This window comes from Tamandua tetradactyla, chromosome 6, assembly GCF_023851605.1.
Source record: "Tamandua tetradactyla isolate mTamTet1 chromosome 6, mTamTet1.pri, whole genome shotgun sequence".
NCBI classification, from domain to species: Eukaryota; Metazoa; Chordata; class Mammalia; order Pilosa; family Myrmecophagidae; genus Tamandua; species Tamandua tetradactyla.
The window spans coordinates 125,182,462-125,207,807 of NC_135332.1; the positions used below are offsets into that span (position 1 = coordinate 125,182,462).

General features: G+C 38.9%; 1 protein-coding gene and 1 pseudogene across 4 annotated transcripts; one reads left to right on the forward strand and one right to left on the reverse strand.

The window, feature by feature from the left end:
* Positions 1 to 12,222: 12,222 nt before the first annotated feature.
* Positions 12,223 to 14,179, forward strand: LOC143686338 (protein SET-like; annotated as a pseudogene).
* A 5,884-nt stretch (positions 14,180 to 20,063) lies between these two features.
* Positions 20,064 to 23,848, reverse strand: LOC143688785 (tryptophan--tRNA ligase, cytoplasmic-like). Of its 4 annotated transcripts, none has more exons than XM_077167083.1 (2): positions 23,825 to 23,848; positions 20,064 to 22,915 (listed from the first exon to the last, which is right to left on the reverse strand). In XM_077167083.1, the coding sequence occupies exon 2, from the start codon at positions 22,729 to 22,731 to the stop codon at positions 21,304 to 21,306; it is 1,428 nt and encodes a 475-aa protein (XP_077023198.1). In that variant the 5' UTR covers positions 22,732 to 22,915; positions 23,825 to 23,848; the 3' UTR covers positions 20,064 to 21,303. The 4 variants fall into 4 exon arrangements, with proteins under 4 accessions (XP_077023198.1, XP_077023199.1, XP_077023197.1 ...); XM_077167084.1 differs by lacking the exon at positions 23,825 to 23,848 and adding an exon at positions 23,355 to 23,786; XM_077167082.1 differs by lacking the exon at positions 23,825 to 23,848 and adding an exon at positions 23,158 to 23,281.
* Positions 23,849 to 25,346: the final 1,498 nt, after the last annotated feature.

A 25,346-nucleotide genomic window follows, 5' to 3' on the forward strand; every position in this document is an offset into this window, starting at 1 on the left:
AAATTGCACGTGGACACCCCTGTTCATCCTTTGGTCACTCCACAGTCAGGATTTTTTCCCATCAGTCACTATTTCCTCCACAGTCAGATCCCGGCCTCACTCCATCTTGCCACCTGTCTTGTCTTCTGCTCCTCTGATCTCTCCTCAACCCCTTCCCGGATTAGTTGTCAAGTGAACTTAACCATCACAAACACTAATCAGTTTTAATAAATTATGGAATTATAAGCAAAGCCCTGTATTTTATATATGATTTTTCTGTAAATCCATGACTTTTCTAATAGAAAATAAATTAAAATAATCTAGGTTGTAATAAATTATATGTATTCTTCAGGATTAAAAGGGAATCATACATATAAATTATACTTCAGTAAGGCTGATTTTTTAAAAGTGGAAGAGGGGGATCATGAATGTATGCATATTCTCCTCCAAAGGAGCTGATAGCAGCTCCAAAGAGAAATGAAACAGTTAAAACTTTACAAACCCAAAGATTAGCCCACATCTGTTATTCCTATACAACAGAATTGCCCTCAGTTATTTATAGACTGGCTGACATGGAGGCTAGGCTAGGCTTATATATCTTGTGGTTTTGAGTAAGCACCTCAGAAAAAGTTGGAACAATCAATTGGTCAATTAAAAAAAAAAGCTTCTTGTTTAATCAAATTGCTCCTTGAGATTCATTCTCCTACAGTGGTAGGCTGATAAATGGCTGGCTGTGTGCTGGGGTTGGGGGTTGGGGTGATGGAGGTAAGGGCAGACGGGCCCTGATCTGTAGTGTTGATTGATTTTCATGGTGCGAATTCTTCCACCGTTGTTCAGCTACTTTTTGACTGGTGATGAATAATTGACTCCTTTAAAATGACTTATTGCACAAAATGCAAGAAAAGTAACATTCCTGGTGGATAGATTCAATTTTTTTTTTTTAAAGGAAAGACAGAGAGAAGGAAGGAAGGATAGAAGGAAGGAAGGAAGGAAGAAAGGGAAACATTTTCTTGTTTTATTGTATTCTGTTTCTCCGTTTTTGTTACATGGGCTGGGGCCGGGAATCGAACCGAGGTCCTCCGGCATAGCAGGCAAGCACTTTGCCCGCTGAGCCACCGCGGCCCAGATTCAATTTTTATCACTTCCAAACTTGCTCTCCGCCCCCATTCTAACAGCCCTTTGAGGCACTCTCTGATGCCTAAATTATTCCCTGATAAGAAGCTATCAGATCACATTGTTTCAGATTTAGAAATAATTTTTCTCTGAGATAACTGAATTTCTCCTCTGTCTGTGCCTTACCAAAGGGAGAAACACAGCCCATATTGTCTCAAAGCTAAATTATTTCATTGAGTTACACATTTTAGGGAAGTCTCTTCGAGTAGAAAAAGTACAAACCCTTTAATTGAAGTTTGCCCTCATGGATAAACATAGAATTCTTATCTTTTCCTTTGCGGTGGTTGCCTATTCAGAGAAACCTGTCTTTGTTGTGGTAGCTTTAATTACTGAGTTTTGTTTTAAATTTTTCTCTCCAAAAAGTAACAAAGGCACACAGTAGAAAGTTCAAGCAGTTCAAAAGTATATACAATATGTCTCTTTCCAACCCTGAGACTGGGTTCTCCAGCTCATCTTCTTCCAGGAGTGTTTCTAAAGCATAGTTCCCATTACATAGAGAAAATATTGATTTCTTCAGCTTGTAATTCAAAACTCTCCATGATCTCTCCTCAACCTTTTCCCTCCTTTTCCTGCTACCCCAGGCACAAACCCTCTACTCCAGTCATACCTGCCATCCAGCGCCTGGGTGAGTCCTGGATGTTTGCTACTGGATACCTCACTTCCTATATCGTTGGCCCCTCTGTTGGGACACTCTCCACTAACCTGCCACAACCTGCCAGCCTTCCAGGCCTTGCTCAGGGCCAACCTGCCTTGCAAGGTCTTCAGCATTTCCCTGGTATGAAATAATTGTGCTCTCCCTTTTCAGCTTGTCAGAACCTTTATTATAGTTTTCATTATCCTTGATTTCCTTGCACTAGCCTCAGGTATTTGTCTCCACTAAGATCTAGGAGAGAAGTATTCAAGAAACCTGGACTCGACTTAGCTTGGCCGGTAATAACCGTGTCGCCCAGAGAAAGGCCACAAATTCCCCAGGGCATGGTTTTCTCATCAGTTACAGCATTTTTGGAAAGAATAGTGGAGCCCTATGAAACTCAAGAAGAAAGCAGTAACTCAGTCTGCCTCTGTGTTCTTAAAGTAGAAGGGGACGCAATATTTCTTTCTCATGTAAATGAAAATTAGGATACCAATCAAAGAATGTAGTTTACTGTAGTCTCTAGGAAATACAGGCCTTGTGGAAAAATAATGTTTGTTGCAGTATATGAGATAAAACTGGCAATAATAAATCTGAATAATTATTGAGAATCCTATTCAAGCAAATAACCTGCAACTTGGTTGAGTTCTTGGAGTTTTATTGCTGGTGCTCCAAATTAAGTAAAATAAGCTTTCTTAAAGCAGTGTTCATAGCATGCACTCTCAAGGAGGAATTATGAGGAGCTTGTGACCTGATTTGGATCATTTAACTACTCAATACATAATCACCAAGCTGTCCTTCTAGGAAAGAATTTTACTTAAATCCAGTTAAAGTAGACTTTAATATTCATAAGAGGATAGGATTATTTATCTGACCAAATTGATCATGCAGAGTGTAATTGCAAGAATTAAATGAAGCCCAGGGCTTAATCTATATATATATATATATATATATATTTTGGTGTGTGCAGGCTCTGGAATTGAACCCTGGTCTCCTACATGGCGGGCACAAATATTTTAATAGAAAATTATCTTTTGAAAAACTGGAGATGAAAATAGAAATAATTTAACTTTCAAGTTATGGAAATGAGCTTGTAAAATTCTCAGGCCACAAATGTTAAGATGCATTCATAGAAAAAGAGGAAATAAAAAGAACCATAAAGGATTTCTTTGTTTAACTTTGAAAACTTGGAAGTAATAAATAATTTTCTGGGAAAATATAATTCACCAAAACTTACCTAAAAAAATTAAAAAAAAAAATGTAGGCAGATGGATTTCCAAAAAATAAATTGAAGAAATAGTAAAAAAGTGGGACTTTGTTCCTTCCAATGGTTTCCCAGGGGAACTGTCATCTGTATTTAAGGGGAGGATGGAGAAAAAAGCATATGAAGGAGTTCAGAAGATTGTCAGGAAAAACTTGCAGGCTAGGATAGAAACTAAGGGAGGAGAATTTCACAAGGGAGGTAAATCAACAGTGTCAAATGCTGAAGAAGCCTGATGACTTAGTAAGATGTCTCTGGTATTTAAAAATGCACTGGTGACCGAAAAGCACAATTATTTTGGTGATTATGGAATTCAAATTTCAGGGAGTTAAGAAATGACTCTGACGTGAGGAATGAAAGCAGTGAACATCTTTACTATTCCATCAAGATATCAGCAGGAAGGGAAAGGAGATCCATTGACAGCCTGATGAGGGACTAGGGGCTGAGATTTTGATAAGATTGGAAAGATTTCATGAGTCCAGGAAGCATAGTAATTGAAAAGGTAGGGATTGAAGTTTCAAGAGAGAAATGTTACTCATGGACTAATCCAGATAAATGGAAAGAGAAAGCAGAATCTATTCCTTGGGCCTTAAAATGATTAAATTCATTCTTTCACTGTTGTCAGATGATGGCCATTGTGAATTCCCTGAGGTTCAGAAACAATCAACCTTCTCTAGAGAGTATTTTTTATAGGTTATCATTATAAAAGCACCATGCTGCCCTGAGGACTTTTTAGCCTGAAACCTCAGGCTACCTGGGAGGAAATGAGTAGCCAGGACTCTGCCCTGCAGATTGGCAGAATGGTTGCCATGGTCACTACATTTCTTAGACTCTAAGGAAAGTAATTATTTACAATCCTGTCCACTCAACTAGTAGCTTGGTTAGAAGTAAGCTAATCCTGGTTTTATGATGATTGTAAAAGGTCTTACTCTTATGTGGTGAGCAGGCTGAGGCTGGGAGAAATAGTCCTGAATGCATGTCTTCCAGTTGTATGAGCTGTGCCTAGCATAGTAACACTGGAGCATGAATGAAAACTTTGATTGAATAGATGAGCATTGGACCAATAAATGCACTCACATAGCCTGCAGATAATGTGGAAGTGCAGGGTGTTTTCCCTTCCAACATTCTTCCTGGGAAAAGAGAGCAAAGAGTAGTGGCTGACATTTGCATTAGATTAATAGGTTTCCTTGTAAAGAGTTTGTGAACTTAAGACAGTAATTGCGTTGGTTATAAGCAGTTAACAAAGGGCTTGGGCATGTAACTGGTGGATAGTTACATTACTTTCACTTTGGATTAGGCATTATTTTTCAGAGAAACTGTGGATTTCTCATGAAACAGAGTAAATTTTATGATGTATCTCCAAGTGGGGCTCTTTGTAGAAAATAATGCTTTTCAGTAATTAAAATACCTGATGACTATCAAAACTGTCAGGGCTGTAACTTGTACAAACAAAGTCGGGGAGCCTAAGAAGGTACAGGTTTTTCAACTTCTATGCTGGGGGTGGGGGAAGCAATTCAGATTTATAAGAGCTAAATTCTTGGCTGTTTGAACAGACTTGCTATTGCCTACGTTGCTAAATAAAGAATGTCCTAAAGGATAAGAGGCAGGAAAGAATGGTTTGTTAAGTAAGATATTTTGAATTTGAATTTGACTTCAGCAAAAGTGGTCACTATTTCTGCAGATAACCCAAGAAAATATCAATAACTTGAAAATCAATACTATATGGTTCTCAAGTGTCCTTGTGTTTTTTGCAGTATACATTACACAGGGCTGGCATGTGATTTCAGAGATGCTACAGTTAGAGGAAGCACCCTGGAAAGAATTTGGACCTGAAATAAGGCCCTAACCTCAGAGAGTTACAGAGCTGGTCAGAAGAGCTAAATATCTAAGCTGAAAGACAAAACAGGATAAGTAAGACAATAAGAAATCCCAGATATCTGAGGACTGTGTCTTCATCATCATCATTAATATTTTTTTATCCCTAGACTATTGTACAATTCCCAGTCTATAAAGAAGTCATTCAAAAGTTATTTTTTTACTAAATTAGAACCATGTGATCAATGATTTTACAGACAAGTAAATTAGTGATGGGGAAATCCAGGGATAGAAGTGCTCAGAAATTCAGGCACATGGTACTAGGGGAAAGTCTGTTAGGAGACAGTGGGGAACAAACCCAGACAGGGGTTCAGGCCTGAGGCTGGTCTTACAGGTGCCAGTATTGAAGGCAAGTTGTTATAACAAGACCCCAGGCCCAAGGAATAAGCCAGAAGCCCATTTATCATGACAACTATTCATTCATTCAACATTCATGGTAACTGTGGTAGGTAGATTCAGGTGTCAACTTGGCTAAGTGAAGGTGCCTAGTTCTGTTACTGTGGACATGAACCAATGGTACATGAACCTCATCTGTTGCTCATTATGCCTGCAGTTGGCTAGTAAGTGTGCCTGCTGCAATGAATGATGTTTGATTTAATTGGCTGGAGCTTAAATGAGAGAGTGCAATGTAGCACAGCCCAAGCAGCTCAGCATACCTCATCTCAGCACTCACAGCTCAGCCCAGGCCTTTGGAGATGCAGAAAGAAATCACCCTGGGGAAAGTTGTTGGAACCTAGAGGCCTGGAGAGAAGGCCAGCAGAGATCACCCTGTGCCTTCCCACGTAAGAATGAACCTCAGTTGAAAGTTAGCTGCCTTTCCTCTGAAGAACTAATGAAATAAATCCCCTTTTATTAAAAGCCAATCCATCTTTGGTGTGTTGCATTCTGGCAACTAGCAAACTAGAACAGTAACCCTCATGATAATCAATTGCTGTTCATTCAACAATTGATTACTGAGTGCCCTCCCTGTGCCAAGTATAGTACTAGAAACCAGGGATAAAGCAGAGAGAGAGAGACAAAGATTCCCTGTTCTCATGGAGCCTATTGTTAGAGGAAATAAGTAAATAGAAGAGTAAGTAAAATATATAACATATTAGATGATGTTAAATACTTTAAAGAAAAACAAAGCAAGAAGGAAAAAAATGGCAGAATGGGTCATTCATGTCAACAAGTTTAGATATGGCCTGGATTGCCTTTAGTTGGCTAATTATTTCAGTTCTCTGTATGAGCAGTCACAGGTATCTAAATAAGCTTCTATTTTTATGTCTCTCTCCATGTGTTTGATGATATATATACATAATTAGTTTACCTTATATATATTTATAATGAACTGTGTATGTTGAAGCAAAAGTCCTAAACTAACCTGGCTTTTAAATAAAGATAATAAAAATGAAACAATGCCTAAATTTAAGAAACATGGTCTCCAGCATTCTAATTTTGTATCACCCACCCTTCTCCACTATCCATTAACTAAACCAATTGCCAAGCAAGATCTAACCCCCACATAACTGCTAGAGAAAGGATAAAGAAAACACACAGAACTGGAGACCCAGTGGAGACATTTATAGGTGCCTTTTATTTGCATAAAGTCACTGGGCTTGTTCACTTTTAAGGATTCCTAAATCTTGAGTAGACTCTTTCAACAGTGATACATGCCTGGTTCTTCACATATAGGATAAGCAGCAAGGGGTACATACTGTTTTGTTCTTTTTTATTTCTTTTTTTTCCAAGAAAACAAGACCTCTTGAATTGGGAGGGACTTGGAACTCTCTAGGAATTAAGTTGTATCCTATTTTGTATTCATCATAAGCCAAATCCAGGGTTTCATGCGTCAAAACTCAGTTGTTCAGCCAGTGCTTAGCACAGCTAGTTTATCAAGCAGGGTATTATAGAGTTCAAATAGAAATAAAAGGCCTTTTGATTTGGGCAGTTGTCATGCTAGCTCAATGACTCATTGAATTTATTGTGACTTTTTTTATACAAAGCAGAGCCAGATTAGTATCAGAAAATAGATCAGCACATTTATAAATGCTGAATGATAAGTTGTGGGCAATGTGATTGGATACAGAATTTGGAATTATTTTGCTGTTATTATGTTTCCTGCAAAGACAAGGAGGAGAAACGAGGTTCTGAAGTCACATGAGGGACCTGGAACAGCAGTGAGTTGGGCAGAGGTGGGCTCACACCAGACTCAGAGAGGCTAACCTCAAGCAGATGCTGAGAGAAAATGCTAGAAATATGTTAGCCCTAAAAATATAGATCCAGGGTGAAGGTGGGGAAGAGAGGATGCAGGTGCTCTGGCAGGTTAACTTGTACTTGAGCTGTCAGTAGCCCCTATCATTCCAGGGTCATCATATCAATAGGCTGGGGAAGGTGGTGGTGAAGACAAGGTCACATTTTGGAGAAGAAAGAAGAGCTGTGGGAATTATTGCAGAGGCAAACATCAAGGCAATTAACTCTGAGTATTTATCTGACTGATCAGGTTGAAAATTAGGGAGGCTTACGTGATGGTGAGATAAGATGCAAGGCACTCAGAAGCAAGGGGTTGTTTATTTACCTGGAGGTGAATTATACCAACCAGCTCTGTGGAGCAATACTTTTTGTTTACTGTAAAAACAAAACAAGATAAACACAGACTTTTTAATTGAAGTATAATATGCATACAGAAAAGTACACATATCCCCAGTATATAGTATGATGAATATTTACAAACTGAGTCACTCACGTAACCAGTAACTAGACCAAGAAACATCTGCAGGCCAGGAGACCCCCTTGAGTCCCCTTTTAGTTAATCCCCAGCAGAAATCACAATCCTGACTTGCAATAGTATCTGTTAGTTTTATCTAGTTTTACATTTTCTGTGAATGATCCACAGTCTATCATCTTTTGTGCCTGGCTTCTTTCACTCAAAACTATCTTTGTGAGATTCAACCATATTGTTGCAAGCCATTTATTCTGTTGTTGTAGAGTATTCCATTGTATGAATAAACTGCACTTTGTTTATCCATTCTGCTGTTCATGGGCACTTGAGTAATTTCTAATCTTCTATTTTTATGAATAATGCTCCATGAGCATTCAAGTATTTCTTTTGGTGAATGCATGTATGTAAACTTCCGTTGAATATAAATAGGTATGCCTTGTTTATTGGTACTTTGCTTTATTGCGCTTTGCAGATATTATATTTTTCATAAATTGAAGGTTTCTGGCAACCCTGTGCTAAGTCTATTGGTGCCATTTTCCAACAGCATTTCTCACTTCCTGTCTCTGTGTCAAATTTAAATGAAGGTATGTACACTGTATTTTTAGACATAATGCTATTGCATACCTAATAGACTAAATTAGAGTATAAAATAACTTTTGTTTGCACTAGAAAACCAAAAATTTGCATGACTCACTTTATTGCAGTATTTGTTTTATTGCAAAGGTCTGGAACTGAACCTGCAATATCTCCGAGGTATGCTTGTACACAAATACAGAACTGCTAAGTTGTAGGGAATGTTCATGTTCAGCTTTGGTAGATACTGCCAATTTTTCAAAGTGATTGTACCAATTTTTACCTGTTTTTATTTAAGAATGTGTGTGGCACAAACTTACTTCTTAGCTCTTGCTTGAGTTACTTCCTTTCTCCCTCCTTGTCTTAAGCATCCGTGTTTTGGGTAACGAAGGCTTTCTGCCAAGTCCCAAGATAAGGAGACTGTAGAAAGAAATGAAAGGGGAGATTGGGGAATTGGTTTAAGCACGAAGAAATTTCATGATGTTGTTATACAAGATTGAGCCCCAAGACTCTTTACCTCGTCCATTCTTCCCCATCCAAGTATCAGACCCTGCTTAACTTCTATGTCCAGTCAAGAATTTAATCCAAATTTTCAATATCCCTAAAGCTCCCAATATAATCAGATCTCTCACTAAGTCCTAGAAGATGGATCTTAGAGCCCCCACTGCTTTGGGGTTGGTCCCATAGCATCCAAAGTAGGAACCTCTTGTCAGATTCTCTCAAGGAAATGGTATTAGATAGCTGGGTTGGTCCCACATTGAGGTTAGTATTATAGTGGTTAGGCTAGGCTTTCACGGCTGCCTTTATTCTAACCCTCATGTATGCACCTATAGGGAAAGCAATTCCAGCAACCAACTTCATGTTTTTCATTTGTTTGTTTTAAGTTCTGGGAATCCAGATGGATAATACATTGGAAACCCTTTGTATGTTTACATCAAAGCCCAGTATCAGTGATTTCAAAGAATTAGAATCTATCAAATAAATTAATGACCTGCTGAATGCTGTCTTCCTAACCTAGGCCAGAGTGGGCAAAGGGAAAAAGTTTTAGATGCATTTAAAAGAAAAAAAAAAAGGGGGGGGCAGTGTTGACAGTGTCTTTTCCATCAGCTGTGGGACAGGTGGCTGGGACCAACATTTGGGTTAGTGTCTGATTATACAGATTCATTTACTAACCATATGTGCTTAACGTCATTTATCACAGGGAAATGAATTTCAATGTTAGGACCTTCAATGTTTTTTTGTGGTGAAAACAGTCCCACAGTCCCTTGTGAGATAGAGCCATATACACCTTCCCCCAGGCTAGAACGCCCTTCTGGATGAGGAGATGACATACCTGCCAGGTTTACTGGATGCACCACAGAGTTTGTAAGAGGCAACAACTATATAGAGTATTTATTTCAGTGAAACATCCACTACTATCTCTCCTATTGTATTACCCCAATACTCAAAAATATGATCATATAACTCAATTAACTACTGACCTCCAACTGTAAGAGACCCACCAAGAAAGACTAATCAAATATGTCCCTAAGTGCTTCTGAGTCATTGGAGAAGATTGTTGACTGGGAGTCTGTCTGTGATTGGAAACAAATCCTGGGAATAATATAATCATATTTAAATTTTACATATTGTGTCCACTAGTATTGGTTGTTGGTCCTTAGAATCCTCATCTATTTTCTTGCCTCATAAGATAATCTCTGATGTATTTTTTAAACTATGGATATAATTAGCTCTTCTGCAGATAAGGGTTCCCTAAATAGTTATTGAATTGAAATCAATGTGGTTTTGGTTGTAGATGCAGTAGCAGGTGAAAAAGATGGTATTGACCTCATGGCAAATTTTCCCAAGTGTTTTTTTTTTTTTTTTTTTTTTTTTAAGGAAAGACAGAGAGAAGGAAGGAAGGATAGAAGGAAGGAAGGAAGGAGGAAAGGGAAACATTTTTAAACATTTTCTTGTTTTATTGTATTCTGTTTCTCCGTTTTTGTTACATGGGGTGGGGCCGGGAATCCAACCGAGGTCCTCCGGCATAGCAGGCAAGCACTTTGCCCGCTGAGCCACCGCGGCCCGCCCCAAGTGTTTTTATGAACAAATTCTTACCAGCCATTTTGAATAAATGGTGTGTCCATTCCCATAAATTTGGACAACCCAGGAATGAAAATAGTTTATGCTTCTAGTTAACTCTGGCTCTATTTATATGAGGTTTTCTTGCTTTAAAAAAAAATTGCTGAAAGTAATGGTTAAAACATGATCTTAAAGATTAGCCTTGGAACTTTCATTGTGAGCTTTATTCATAAGGACCTGAAGGAAGGAACAGAATCCTTGGCCTTAGGGAACTTATGTTTTGGTAATGCATGGTTTTAATCAGAGCTCTTCAGTTTTCAGTGATAGAAACCTGATTCAAACAGACAAGGAAAATAGGGAATTGATTGTTCAACTCGCAGCTAACATCCTTCTGCTGTTAACATTTTCATTCTCACTGGACTGATGGCTCATTTCAAACACCTGTGAGCCTGTGGGCTCTTTCTAGTCTTATATGGGGAGGCTGGAAATGCTTTAGAATAATCAGTTCAGAGCATTCATCAACCAGCAGCAGGAGCCAATGGATAAACACCATCACTCTGTAGCACGTGTCCTGCCCTGGGTCCCAGAGATCCCTAGTGGGATTAAGTTCCAGTTGTCCACAGTGGCGTCTGGTTGACAATGTACCTTTTATTGGCTTGTTTCTCTTGCTGATCTCATTTCCTCACTGGAAGTCACAGAAGAGAGAAAGAAGGACATTTCCAGGTGATAGTAGGCAGAAATACAAGCAAGGAACCCTAAAGATTGCCAGCAGCCAGCACCAAAATGCTACAGTCTTTGGAGGGAACACAAGCCTTGCTGATATCTTGATTTTGGACTTTTCTAGCCTCAAAACCGTGAGCCAATAAATTCCTGTTGTTAAGCCCAAACCAGTGGCAAACCAAGATACCACCCCCATCATTTCCTCCCTATAGATATCCACACTAATGTAATTGATTGCTTGGTGGTTTTCCATGGATGCAGAAATGTGTGTTGTTTGCATATTGTTGTAAGGCTTTTAAAAAAGGCAAAAAGTATGCATTTTAATACACCACTCTGAAAAAGCTCTTCTGTTCAGGGAAGAGACAATTTTGGCTAAGTGTTACAGACATTCAGTGGTCTAGTTAGATTCAAAGAGAGAAATTAATGTGTTCTGAAAAATGGATAGAGAAAACCTTTTATGGTCTTCCCTAAGTACCATTTAGTACCATTTTGTTCATATAAGTCTTTTTCTTTTTCTTTTTTTTTTTAAGCATGGGATAGCTAGCAAGTGAAGATTGTAAAATTTCAAATTACAGTGCAAAGTATAGCTATTCTCTACACGTATTTCTATATAATCTCTCTTTGTATATAGTGAGGCCACACAATGCTTTTAAAGATGATAGGATTTGGAGGTAGATGAAATCACGGCTCTACCATTTATGAATTGCCTGAAATTAGGGTCTGTAATGTTCTTCAGATCTTTAAGTCACAAAGTCACTTTACAGTTAGAACGATGTAATAACACCTTTCTTAAGAATTTGTGAGGATTAAGTGAGATAGTAAGTATAGACAAAGCTTCTGATAATGCACAGATCAATAAATATTTTTAAATGAATAAATGAATGGGTCTTCAATAAAATATGGTTATGAGGATGGCAATGATAATTTTATAAGAAAATATATATAGGCTTAAGGACTACAGACTGTAAAGATTAATAACTAACATAATTTCAAAAGCTTCTGCAAGAATTTGGTTTGTTATCTTCAAAAACAGTATTTTTAAACAAGGAGAGACTATGAAAGGCATATAACTTAACTCAAAGTGGGGGTATATTCTCACTGGTCCAAAGTGGTCCTGGAATGCATCTTCTACTTTGTAGTTATTAAAAGGAAATTGAGACTTACCCCCTTTGGTTGAGGCAGTCTCAGTTCTCTGAGTTTCTTCCAGGCAAACGTTTTTCTTTGGTTCTGGTTATTGGACTTAAGAGCATGGCCCCCAAACACCTGTCTTCACTCCTGCCTCAAATGAAGAAAGTAAAGCTGCTTCCTGCCCCATAGGCCAGAGGAAACATTGGCTGCTCTGAACTTGCCAAAACGAGAAAAAGAACAGCAGGAAGCAATTGAATCTATCTATGAAGTACAAAATGAAAGAGATAGACTTAATGAACAAACCTGTGAGGAAATTTTGAAAGCAGAACAAAAATACAATAAACTCTGCCAACCATTCTTTCAGAAGAGGTCAGAATTGATCACTCAAATCCCCAATTTTGGGGTACCAACATTTGTCAACCATCCACAAGTGTCTGCATTGCTTGGGGAGGAGGATGGAGAGACACTGAATTATTTGACAAGAGTTGAAGTGACAGAGTTTGAAGATAATAAATCAGGTTACAGAATAGATTTGCATTTTGATGAAAATCCTTACTTCAAAAATAAAGTTCTCCAGTAAATAAAAGAGTATTTGCAAAGCCCTCTTGGGGGAATGGCAAGAAAGGGGGAAAATTCAACTTCTCCATGTGGAGAATTCCTGATATTCTCACAAGCAGTGGGGACAACCAAAGCAATAGCCTGAGCCCTCAATCTTAGGATTTGTTCATATGAAACTTATCCCTGCAAAGGATAGGCTAAGCCTACTTAAAATTAGGCCTAAGAGTCACCCCCAGAGAACCTCATTTTTGCTCAGATGTGGTCTCTCTCTCTCTCAGCCAATACGACAAGCAAACTCACAGCCCTCCCCTCTCTACATGGGACATGACTCCCAGGGATGTAAACCTTCCTGGCAATGTGGGACAGAAATCCTAGAATGAGCTGAGACTCAGCATCAAGGGATTGGGAAAATCTTCTCGACCAAACGGGGGAAGAGAGAAATGAGACAAAATAAAGTGTCAATGGCTGAGAGATTTCAAACAGAGTTGAGAGGTTATCCTGGAGGTTATTCTTATGCATTACATAGATATCCCCTTTTTAGTTAAGGTATATTGGAGAGGCTGGAGGGAACTGCCTGAAAATTTAGAGCTGTGTTCCAGTAGGCGTGTTTCTTGAAGATGATTGCATAATGATATAGCTTTCACAATGTGACTGTGTGGTTGTGAAAACCTTGTGCTGAAGCTCCTTTTATCTATGGTATGGACAGATGAGTAAAGTGTATGGATCATAAAAAAATAAATAATAGGGGGAACAAATGTTAAGATAAATTTAGTAGAATGAAATGCTAACAATCAATGAAAGGTATAAAAAATAGGGGAACGAAGGGTAAAATATATTGGGTAGATGGAAATACTGGCAGTCAATCAGAGGGACGGAGGGAGGGGGGTATGGTATGTGTGAGTTTTTTTTCTTTTTATTGCTTTTTCTGAATGGATGAAAATGTTCTAAGAAATGATCATAGTGACGAATATGCAGCTATGTGATGATATTGTGAGTTATTGATTATCTACCAAGAATGGAATGATCATATGGTAAGACTGTTCATGTTTGTATGCTGTTACACTTAAAAAATGCAAAATAAAAAAATAATAAAGTTCTTGCCAAAGAATTTCATCTGCATGAGAGTGGTGATCCATCCTCAAAGTTGACTGAAATCGAATGGAAATCTGGAAAGGATTTGATGAAATGTTCAAGTCAAACACAGAGCAAAGCCAGCAGAAAGAGGCAGCATGAAGAAACAGAGCGCTTCTTTACCTGGTTTACTGGCCGTTCTGATACAGGTGTATGTGAGTTAGGAGAGGTCATCAGAGATGATATTTGGCTAAATCCATTACAGTACGATATGGTTCTTGATATGGATGATGAAGAAAGGAAAGGAGACGGAGGTGAAGAAGAGGATGATGATGAAGAAGAAGAATTGGAAGACAGTCATGAAGAGGGAGATGTGGATGGAAGGGAAGAAGATGACGCTGATGATGAGGGTGAGGAAGGAGAGGAGGGTGAAGGCGAAGGAGACTGATAGAACACTGGCGGACTCCAATCTTCCCTTTTTAATTTTCTCCAGTCCCTGGGAGCAAGTTGCAGTCTTTTTTTTTTTCCCTCTTGTTCTTAGTTGCCCTGTTTTTTAGATCTCTTTTCTCTCCTTTACAGCGCATGGTTCTCAACTTATTTTGTGGGAAGTACCTTGCACAGAATATAGTGGGGAAAGAATGTCTACCCATTTCTGTTCCAACTTCATTTTAATCCCTTCCTTTCTCAACAAAAAAACTTTGTGGAATCAACACACCACCGTGCTCTGTGGGAAAAAATGAAAAACATTCTCCTCCGTTCACTCTGCTGGAAGCCGGAGGGTGCTAGGCCCCTGCGTAATTATGCATAGAATTCTAGCTTTTTTCCTTCTTTCTCTGTACTTGGGCTCAGAGATTACACTCTATCTCTATGGACAGTTAGCATTTACCAGCATGTATGTGTCTACTTTCTGTTGTTTAGAGAAAGAAAAAAAGAACTTAAAAAATGAGGTTATATATAGGCATGCCTTAGAGTTACTTCTGGAGGATCTCTTTAGTTGCTTACATGTGGCCTCACTCTATGCCCAACTCTGGAAGTGAAATCATTGCCCTCCCTGCTACATGGGAATGACATCCAGGGATAAAATTCTCCCTGATGACATGGGAGATGACTCCCAAGGATAAATCCAGACCTGGCACCGTGGAATCAACAATTCCATCATGACAAAAAGGGGGAAAAGAAGTGTAACTAATAAAGTATCAGTGGCAGAGAGAGTTCAAATAGAGTTGAGAGGCTACTCTGGAGGTTGCTCTTACACAAACTTCAGTTAGACCTTGCTACCTATCATAACCTGCCAACCCCCAACCAGGACCATTCCAGCCAATCCTAAAGAACACCTAGGACAATATATAAGATTCCACAAGGGTTCCATGCACTAGAGTAACTTTCCAGAAACCTACAACCTCCAGAGGGGTTCCTCGTCCAGGTAAGTCCTGAAACCTAGCCCAGCCTCTCCAGAGCATCAGATAGTTCTATTTCTCTCCCCCATATTAGTGACAAACCCTTCCAATATGAAAAATTTAGAATTGCCATAGCGTAAACACCCCTTAAGAGAGTGATGGAAAGATCAAAGGTGATGGTGGAGTTACACAGAGAAGATAGGATTTAACAAATGAATACGAATGCTGAATCATTAAATTGATATCTCTTTTAATCTCCAGTATTTTAGAACAGCTAGAAGTTAAAACCTAAAATTGTAAAATTGCAACCCATGTCAAGCTCTGAAATATGTTCTACAATAATTGTGGTGCTATGCTTTAAAATTTATTGCTTTTTTGCATATATGTTATTTTTCACAAAAAAGGAAAAAAAGTCAATTGTGATGATAAAAAATATTTAAGCCCCTAGCCTCCTATATTGTGGAGCAACTAGAAGGAAAACTATGAGAGGATTGTATGGTAGCTCATGACAAACTCTGGGATCTAACCTGTGACTACTTGTTGAAGAGTGCTTTGAAACAATTGCTTTTTTATTTCTTTGCTTTGTATATATGTTATACCATACAATAAAAAAAGTTAGAAATTAAAAAAAGATGAGGTTATAGGTTAGCAAACGTTGGGTTTCAGATATTTTGACGGATTAAGTGGACATTTTGACAACATGGCTTCTCCTTTGGCATATTTGATTGTGATGTTTAATGGACATCCTTGCAGTTTAAGATGAGACTTTTAAAATAAAGTTCTCTCCTAATGATGACTTGACCTCTGCCACTTGATGGGAGAATCAGCAGAGCCAGCAGGATCTTATTTGGAACTGACACTCTCTATTGTAATTTTTTCCTGTTTTTTTTTTTGTTATTTTTAATTTTTAATTTTTTTGCATGGGCAGGCACCGGGAAACAAACCTGGGTCTCTGGCATGTCAGGTGAAACTCTGCCACTGAGCCACCGTGGCCCACCCTGTTCCTGTTTATTTTTAAATTTTCTTTTTGCTTCACTGGAAGGAAAAGATGATGCTCAGTTTTAAACATTAATAGCATACAAGTTTCCTTTGTTACAATAAAACTAAATGTACACACACATGCACACAAAGGAAATCAAATAATTAACTTTTGTTTACATAGAAACAAATAATCATAAAGAGACTTTCCTCCATATTTCTTCGTGGGAAAATCACTCAATCATTTGCTTTTCTGTCTCTCTTGAGCATAAGAAATATGTTTTTGGTGGCTCTGAGCCATTTTACTTGATTTCTAAGGAGGAAGAAATTTGAATTAGGAAATTTTTGCAAGAATTCTGACTATCCTTTTAATAGTTAGAGCAGACTCATGGTTTATTTCTCTCTGATACTGGTTATATAAATCTGTTATATGTCTTGTCATTGTTTGTTTCATTGTACTACTGAGAATATACCAGCACTTTGAGTTGTTGTACCTTTTATGGCCTCTCCTTGCTTAAAAATAATTCACTGCTTGACCCCCGCCATACAACAAACAAACAAACAAAAGGTAGAATTCTCGCCTACCAGGTGGAAGACTGGGGTTCAATTCCAGGCCCGTGCACTTCCCACTGCCCCCACCTCCAAAAAAATTTTCAAGAGATGGTGCTGCAGTAACAGGTTAGTCACGTGGAAAAAGAATGAAATATGACCACTATATAGCATACAAAAAAAAAAAAATAACTCACTGCTTTAAGAAAAAACTGACATTCAGAAAGACTGACAATAAAAGAAAAGCGAAGTCATGACAGATAAATGCATATAAAAAGAAAACAAAGATTGGCATCTTGAAATCAGACACATTTGCATTCAGGGCAAAAATAAATTGAGGCCTACTAGGTATATATCCCGAGGAACTGAAGGTAAGGACACAGACGGACATTTCACACCAATGTTTATAACAGCATTATTTATGATTGCCAAGAGATGGAAACTGCCCAGATATCCATCATTGGGTAAGTGGCTAAACAAGCTGTGGTATTTATTAACATAAGATTGAATACTTTGCAGCTGTTAAGACAGAATGAAGTCATGAAGCATATAACAACATGGATGGGCCTTGAGGATATTATGCTGAGTGAGATTAGCCAGAAGCAAAAGGGCAAATACTGTAGGGTCTTATTAATATGAAATAATGTTAATGAGTGAACTTTTGGAGTTAAAGTTAAGAACACAAGTTATCAGGAGATAGAAAGAGAGTAGAGATTGGGCATTTGGTGCTGCAGGAATATAGATTATGAAACAGGACTAAATGTAGAAATTCAGAAATGGGTAGCACAATACTACCTGATTGTAGCACAGTAATGTAAGTATACTGAATGAAGCTGAATTTGAGTATGTTTGAGGGAGAAGGGCTGAGGGCACATTATGAAACCAGAAGGAAAGAGAGGGGATAAAGACTGAGACGGCATAATGTAGGAATGACTACAGTGGACAATGATGGTGATCAAATGAACAAATGTATGAGGGAGAACAAATGAATGCCAACATTACAAGGGGTTGGAGATGGATGGTAATACAGAAAAAGGTACAATCAATGCAAGCTAGGTTTCTATAGTCAACAGTAACATTCTAATATGCTTCCAATGAATTTAACAAAGGCATTATGCCAAAACTTTGTCAACAAGGTGGGGGGGGGCATGGGAGAGGGGTATGGATTCTTTGCAGAAGAAAAGGAAATGTCTTCATGTAGATTATGGTGATAAAGCAGGTCTATTTACTTAGGTTGAACTATATGATGTGCAAATGAAATTGTCTAAAAAATAGAAAATAAATAAATAAGCAAAAAAATGAGGCAAAATCATTAAAGGTTGGGTGAAGAATTAAAGGAGAAGGAGTTACAACAAAAAAGTTAGGATTTAACAAATGAGAATGACCACTGAATAATTATATTGATATTTCTTTTAATAATTTTAAATAATTACATAAATAATAAATGTAATGATAATTATATTTTAAAATAATTATATTGATATTTCTTCAATGTCTTGGAGGAGCTAGAAGGAAAAACCTGAAATTGTGGAACTGTAACTCATACCAAAAATCAGAAATCTGTTCCATACCTGATTGTTAAAATGTACTTGAAATTTATTGCTGTTTTGTATATATATTATATTTCACAATAAAAAAGTTGAAAAAAGATAAAAATATGATAAACATTATGATTGATGATGAAGACCATCTATACTCCAATTAATATAGTATCGCATAAATCATAACGGAAAAATTACGGAAATATAAAGAAAAATAGATAGGAACTCAATACTAGTAGGATCTTTCAGCATATGACCCTTTAAGTTGTCAAAAAATAAATAAGGATATAAAAAACCTAAATGATGCAATTATTAAAGAAGACCTAATTGAAATATATTAAACCCTTCTCAAGGGTCCATAAAAAATTACAAGAATTGAGCATTGATTTTGCTACAAAGAAAATCATGATTAATTCTCAAAGGTAGAGAGAGAACAGACGACATTCTGTGATCATATTGCAGTAACACCAGAAATTAATCATAAAACAACAAAATAATTAAAACAATAACCCCCGTAGTCTGAAAATTCATATACAGTTCTTGAGTAGAAGAGGAAATCAAAACCCACATTGAAGAATCTCTATAAAATTGTATTAATAAAATATGCATATCTGAAACTATGGGATAATTCTTAAGTTTTTAGGGATAAGTTCAGAGTCTTAAATACTTATATTGATAAACAAGAATGAATGAAAACGAGCATATGAATGATGTGGCCAATCTGAGAAATTTTACAAAAGAAAAAAATGAAACAAAGTTAAGACAAATAGTGGAAAGGATTAGCTATAAAGGATAAACTAATAAAATATCTTAAAATAGGAAACTAATAAATCAAAGTCATGGTTCTTTATACATAAGAAAAGGAAACCCTAATTAGCATGATAGAGGAAAAATGAGAATATAAATAAATAAAATTAGAAATGAAAGTGGTAATATAACCACAAACACAGGTGAGGTAATAAAAATCATAAGAGATATTTAGCTTAATTTTATGAAAATACATTTTTAAAACTGAATTAAATCAGTTTTAAGAAAATGTAAACTTCTAAACATGGACTGCATAGACAAATAGCCTAAAAAGAACAACTACAAAAAAAAAATAGAGAAAGTTGTCATGAACTTATACCCCTATTTCCTCCCCTCCTCTAATATTACTAGGTCCAGACATTAAGGAAACTGATATCTCCAATGATATGGAAACTGGTTTGAAAGACCGTAAAAAATGGGAAGCCTCCAGTCTTTTATGAATTCAAGATAATATTGCTAACCCAAAAAATAAAAGCATGGTGCCTATTTTACTTATTTGTTGTCTTATCTCCCTCTATGATAATATAAGTTCCATTAGGGCAGGAATTTTTTTCTTTTATTCGCTACTGAATCCCTAGGGCTTTGAATGATCCTGGAACCCAGGAGACATTTAATAAATATTTATTAATTAAATTAGATAAATGAATAAATTACCACATAGAAAAAAAAACAAATTATTTTACTATTTAATAAGTAAGAGTTTAGAAGGGTTGCTTAAGACAAAATCAATACAGAAAGTTAAATTTCTCTACAAGAAAAATCAGTTAGAAAACACAATTTAAAGATATAGTTTTTTATACATTTTTTATAAAATGTAACAGAAGCTTAAAGAACTTAGGACTTTCAATATAAAAATGTAAACATGGTTAAAGGCAAAAAAGAAGACTAAAATAAATGGATAAATATACCAAGTCTTTGGATAGAACCTCAATATGACAAAGATTTTCCCAAACTAAGCTTTATCTTCAAAGCTGTTCCAACAAGATTCTTTTCATGGAAACTAGACAAGCTGATTTTATATTTTAAATGAAAGATAAATGGACTATGAATATCCAAAACATTCTTTTTTTTTTTTTTTTTCAAAGGAAGTCTGTTTATTTATGCCAGTGAGCAACATGAGAGTAGAATACTTGGGGATTGAACCCTGTGAGTCAGAAGGACAAACAGTTCAACCAAGGGCTTTCCCTGAGATACGCCTTCCTCTTTTCCCAAACTACACCTTGCACAATTGAAGGTGGCTTACCCACGGATATACTGTTGAGGTCTTCAGATGGCTGCTGCGCTCTTCTTTCTAGCTATGTCCCCTGAAACGACCACTCCACCCACCCAGGGACACAGTAGTCACTGCTCTCTGTGGACTTTCACTGCAGTTAAGTATCAAAACAAAAGGAGCAATATGCTCTCCTCAGCATCTTTTACACAATCAGAGGTAAAGCAACCATTGGTTTCTGCCAGGGATGGAGTGTCTAACAATTACTTGATGACAAAGAAATAGTATGTTAAGAGGAAAGAACATGATTTCCAGAGCAGAATACATGCATGGTCCAGAGTTCACCAAGTAAACTGGAAGTTTTCACCCACAAAATACCTGACTTAAAAACCGGCCAATTCTGTCCAATATTCAATGTTAAAAGCAGTTTTAAAGTTGGGAAATTTCGGGTGGGCCATGGTGGCTCAGCAGGCAAGAACGCTTGCCTGCCATGCCAGAGGACCCGGGTTTGTTTCCCGGTGCCTGCCCATGTAAAAAAAAAAAAAAAGGGAAATTTCTTAGTTAAATGGAAAGCCAAGCTTCTAGCTCTCAATTCTTTTCCTGACATGGGCTGAAATATATATTGTGCCCAGTAAACTTCCCCAGATCAGTTTTTCAAAGCTAAGTTTTAAAATAATGCCAATTAATTCTAGATATGCATACATAATACACAGCATACACCTTTCATAGAGCAGGTTTTAAGACTCTATTTGAAACCTTAAGGATGCTTTAAAATGGACAGGCTCAGCTTTCTGGTCACATGAATACCTGAGTTAACAGGTCATGGCCTGCTAATCAAAGCTCACAAACCCTTGTGGTTTTTTGTGGGTGAGACTCACAGCTGGCTTGGTTTTGACCATGTAACATTAGCAGGCTCCCAATTACTGTCGAGATAGACATGGAATTCACACAAAAAACAGGGTCTGATACATATGTGGTTTACAGACCCAGGCCCAATAATAACCATTTGATAGAAGTTTATGAGTAGCGGTGCTTCGACTGGGATAGGGTTGTAAATTATGCCTCTTTATAAGCATATATAAAATGAGTATTACTGAAAGTCGAAGGTCAGCTTCCGGGGAGTCATGAACTCTTTCACAATCTCTTCTGTGACCTCCTGGCGCCGGGCCTGGTGATCAGCGATCAAGGGCTGCAGAACTTCTATAAGCGTCTTCTTGAGCTCACCGGTAAGCATGGCTCCACTGGTATAATCCTGCTTGATCTGCTCGAGCTTGTCGTCATCCTCAAGGAAGAAGGTTAGGTACATGAAAGACACGTCCACCTCACAGTTGCCCCCAAACTGCCTGTGCTCCTCAACGGTGTCTCTTCCTCCAGAAAATGCATGCTTGTTGACCTTGGTCTTGATCTGCTTGGCAGTGTCCGTGAGGAAGATGGAGGAGTTGGGGTCGCTGGCACTCATCTTGGTCTGGGCTCCCTGCAGGGCAGGGAAGAAGGTTGAGTGGAGCAGGGCTGGTTTAGGGTAGCCAATCCGGGGGGCAACATCTCTTGTCATTCTAAAGTAAGGGTCCTGGTCAATGGCACACGGGATGAGGCACTGGATGTCCGACCTGTCTTTGAAGATCTGTGGGAAGGAATTGCTGAAGGAGGGAGCAGCCTGGATAGCAGGAAAACTAATCTTCCCAATGCAGTCACTGTTGGTGAAGCCAAAAATGCCTTTCACCTGGTTGAAGGTAACGTGCTTCTGAATCTTCACCACATTCTTATAGAAGCCTGGGCTCATCCCCATGTAGTCAAGGTCTGAGAAGATGAAAGTCTTCTTTATGTCAAAGCCACAGGCAATAATGTCCTTGGCATTCTCTACGGCATAGCCGTAGGGTTGGTCCAGGGTCAGGTCCTTCCACAGGTACTTCTCATCGTCTGTCATCTGGATGACCAAGGGCACATTAAACACATCCTGCAGCCACTTTGTGAAAATAAATGGGATGAGGTGACCAACGTGCATGGCTTCAGAAGAAGGGCCCCTGCCAGTGTACAGATAAAATGGCTTCTTATTTTCATAGGCATCGAGTACTTGATTCATATCTCTGTGTGAGAAGAAGATGCCTCTGCGCAGGAAGCGATGGGGTCGCTGGCCTGTGGCTTTCTCTATTCGGTTTATCAACTCTTTGTCAATCTTACTACTTCCAAACCGAACAATGAGCTTGTCATAGTCAATGCCTTTTGCACTGCTTGTCTGTACTGTCCATGGGTCCACAAAATCCTCTGTGCCTTCTGGGGCCTCTGGGCCACTAGGACTCTCAGGGGCCTGATTCCCTGGAGGGCAGTTAGACTCGTAGTCGTCCCCGGTTGCAGTTTTGTAGCTCTTTTTCAATGACAACAACATCTTTACTGCAGAATCAATTTCATCCTTCGATGCCTTTCTGGCTTTAAGGGATCTCACAAGCTCCCCCTGAGCAGCTATGCTGTTAAACAGCTCCAGCACAGAGGCACAGGGCTCACCATTGGACACATCTGCCATCTTCCAGGTCCTAGGTGTATGGCTGGCTAGGGTGTCAGAGGATTTGCTCAGTGGTTAAGATGAGACGAAGTTGTGGGAGACACTGGAGAGGTGGCACTGCTCCTGCTGGGTAGCTGAATAGCTAAGGGTGCCTGGCAGTGTCAGATATCTTCTTTAATAGTTTTCTCCTCTTTCTTTCAGTTTCCTTTTTAAGAAAATGTTCTTTTCTTTCTTTCTTGTTTACTCTGCCCCTCAGCTACCCGCACGGGGGGGGGGGGGGAGGGAGGGGTTTCTTAGAAATCACTCTACTTCTCAGAAACACTAGGGTCTCCAAACCAACCTCCTTGGAAATGCCCAATCACGGGCGGATTGCATGGGAGGGACCGGGGGGTGGGGGCGGAAGGGCCTGTCAGGACAAAGAAACCCTCTCGAGAACGCAGCTATTACCCCGTCATTGCATCAGCCATCCCCTATCCCAAAGCGGCCGCCATATAACCTCCCCGTCTTCTTCCCGTTCCGCAGTGTTCAGGTGCAGTTTTGGGATGCGAGTAGGCAGATGGTAAATTCCCTGCAGCTGCTGTCCCCTGAGAGAGAGAGAGCGCGCAGTGCAGTGGAAAGATCATGAACCCTGGGGTCAGACGGACCTGGGTTTCGATCTTAGCTTGGTCATTCTCTTGCCGAGAGACCTTGGGCAAGTCACTTTTCTGCTCTGTTCTCGGTTTCCTCATCTGCAAAATGGGCACAGAGAAGCCTCCTGACATCACCGTTGAGGTAACTACGTGTGACACGGGAGGCAAAGCCCATGGCATAGGGCAGACACTCGATGAAAGTGGGGGCCTTTCCCTTGGGGGGGAGGGAAGAGGTGGGAGACAAGGCAGGGTAAGCGCCGGCAGGCATGGAGCGCCGGCCCTATACGAGGTTCGCGGAGCAAGGAGGCAAGGGTTTGGGGCAGCTTCCGTGCCCCTTACGGTGCCAAAGCCCACGGTGCAGCGCGCCGGGATCTGAGGACACCCCCGGGCCCGGGCATGTAAGCAGCCCGGGAAGGGACAGCCACCGGAGTTGCCGCGGCCTCTCTTTCTCCCTCCCTCCCTCACCGCCTCACTCCTTCACTCACCGGCCGTGCCGGGCGCTTCAGCGCCCAAAACATTCTTGAAGAAGGAAAGGTTGTCTTATTTTCCTGGCAGCTAAAGCAAATACCATACAATGGGTTGGTATAAACAATGAAAAATTATTGGCCTAGGGTTTTGAGGCAGGACAAGTTCATAATCGTTGCTTCATCAAGGCAATGCTTCCTCTTTGAAGATGGTGGCATTCTGAGATGGGCTCCTAGCAATCCTTGGTTGGGCTTTTCTGTCTACATGGCAGTGCACATGATGGTGTCTTCTTTTCCCTTCTCTGTCCTTCAGTTCCAGTTTGTTCCTACGGCTTTCTCTTTCTATATCTGAATTTCATTCTACTTTTAAAAGATTCCAATAATCCCAATTGAAGCCCAATCTAATTCAGTTGGGCCACCCCTTAACTGAAGTAACATCTTCTAGAGATCCTATTTGTAATGGATCCACGCCTAGCAGCATGTGGACGAAGACAAAGAACAAGTCCCAACTGGGGTATACAATTCAATCCACTCCAAAGGCTGAGGGACCTCCCCGCTGGAAATAACTATAAAGCTATTGTAACTAAGAGATTATAGTATTAGTACAGGGATATACAAATAGACAAATAGAAGTGAAGAAAGTTTACAGAAACAAACTCACACATGTATGAAAAATGGATTTATGACACAGTGGCCATAGCAGATCAGTGAGTCAAGGATGATTTAATTTTTTTCAATGAACAATCATAAAAGTTTCATTTTTTTTTTTACCACACAAGGACAGAAGGATAGCACTGGTTTACTTAGCTTTGAATTAATAAGGGCTCTCACGTACATCAAAGTTCATGTCCCTTGTTTAATAATTTTTCCAACATTTTAAACTTTTTTTATTGCAAAATGTAACAATATATACAAAAAAGAAATAAATTTCAAGGTACATTTTAACAATTAGTTATAAAACAAATTTCAAGTTTGGTATGGGTCATAGGTCTACAATTTCAGGTTTTCCCTATAGCTGCTCCAAGACACTGGAGACTAAAAAGAAATATCAATATAATGATTTAGTAGTCATAGTTATTTGTTAAATCCTAATTTCTCTGTTATAACTCGTACTTTGCCTTAGATCCTTCTCCCAGTCTTCAGGGATATTTGGGTTATATCCATTCTATTTTTTTTTTCGTGTTGAAAAGTGGTGTCAACAATCTGTGACAGAGAAATGGAACGGGTTGATGTTCTTGGAGATACTGGCACCTCTGAGTTTCAGGACTTACCTGACCTAGAAACCATCTGAAGGTTTTAGATTTCTGAAAAGCAAATTTAGGGTATACAACTTTTGTAGATTTTCAGATAGAAACTTGGGTGTTCTTTAGGGTTAACAGGAAATGATGTTGGTTGGGGTTTGCAAACCATGACAATTAACAATATCTAGGTGAAGCTTGCATAACAGTAGCCTCCAGAATAGCTTCTCAGCTCTATTTGAACCCCCTTAACCACTGATACTTTACTTTGTTACGTTTCTTTCCCCCCTTTTGGTCAGGAAGGT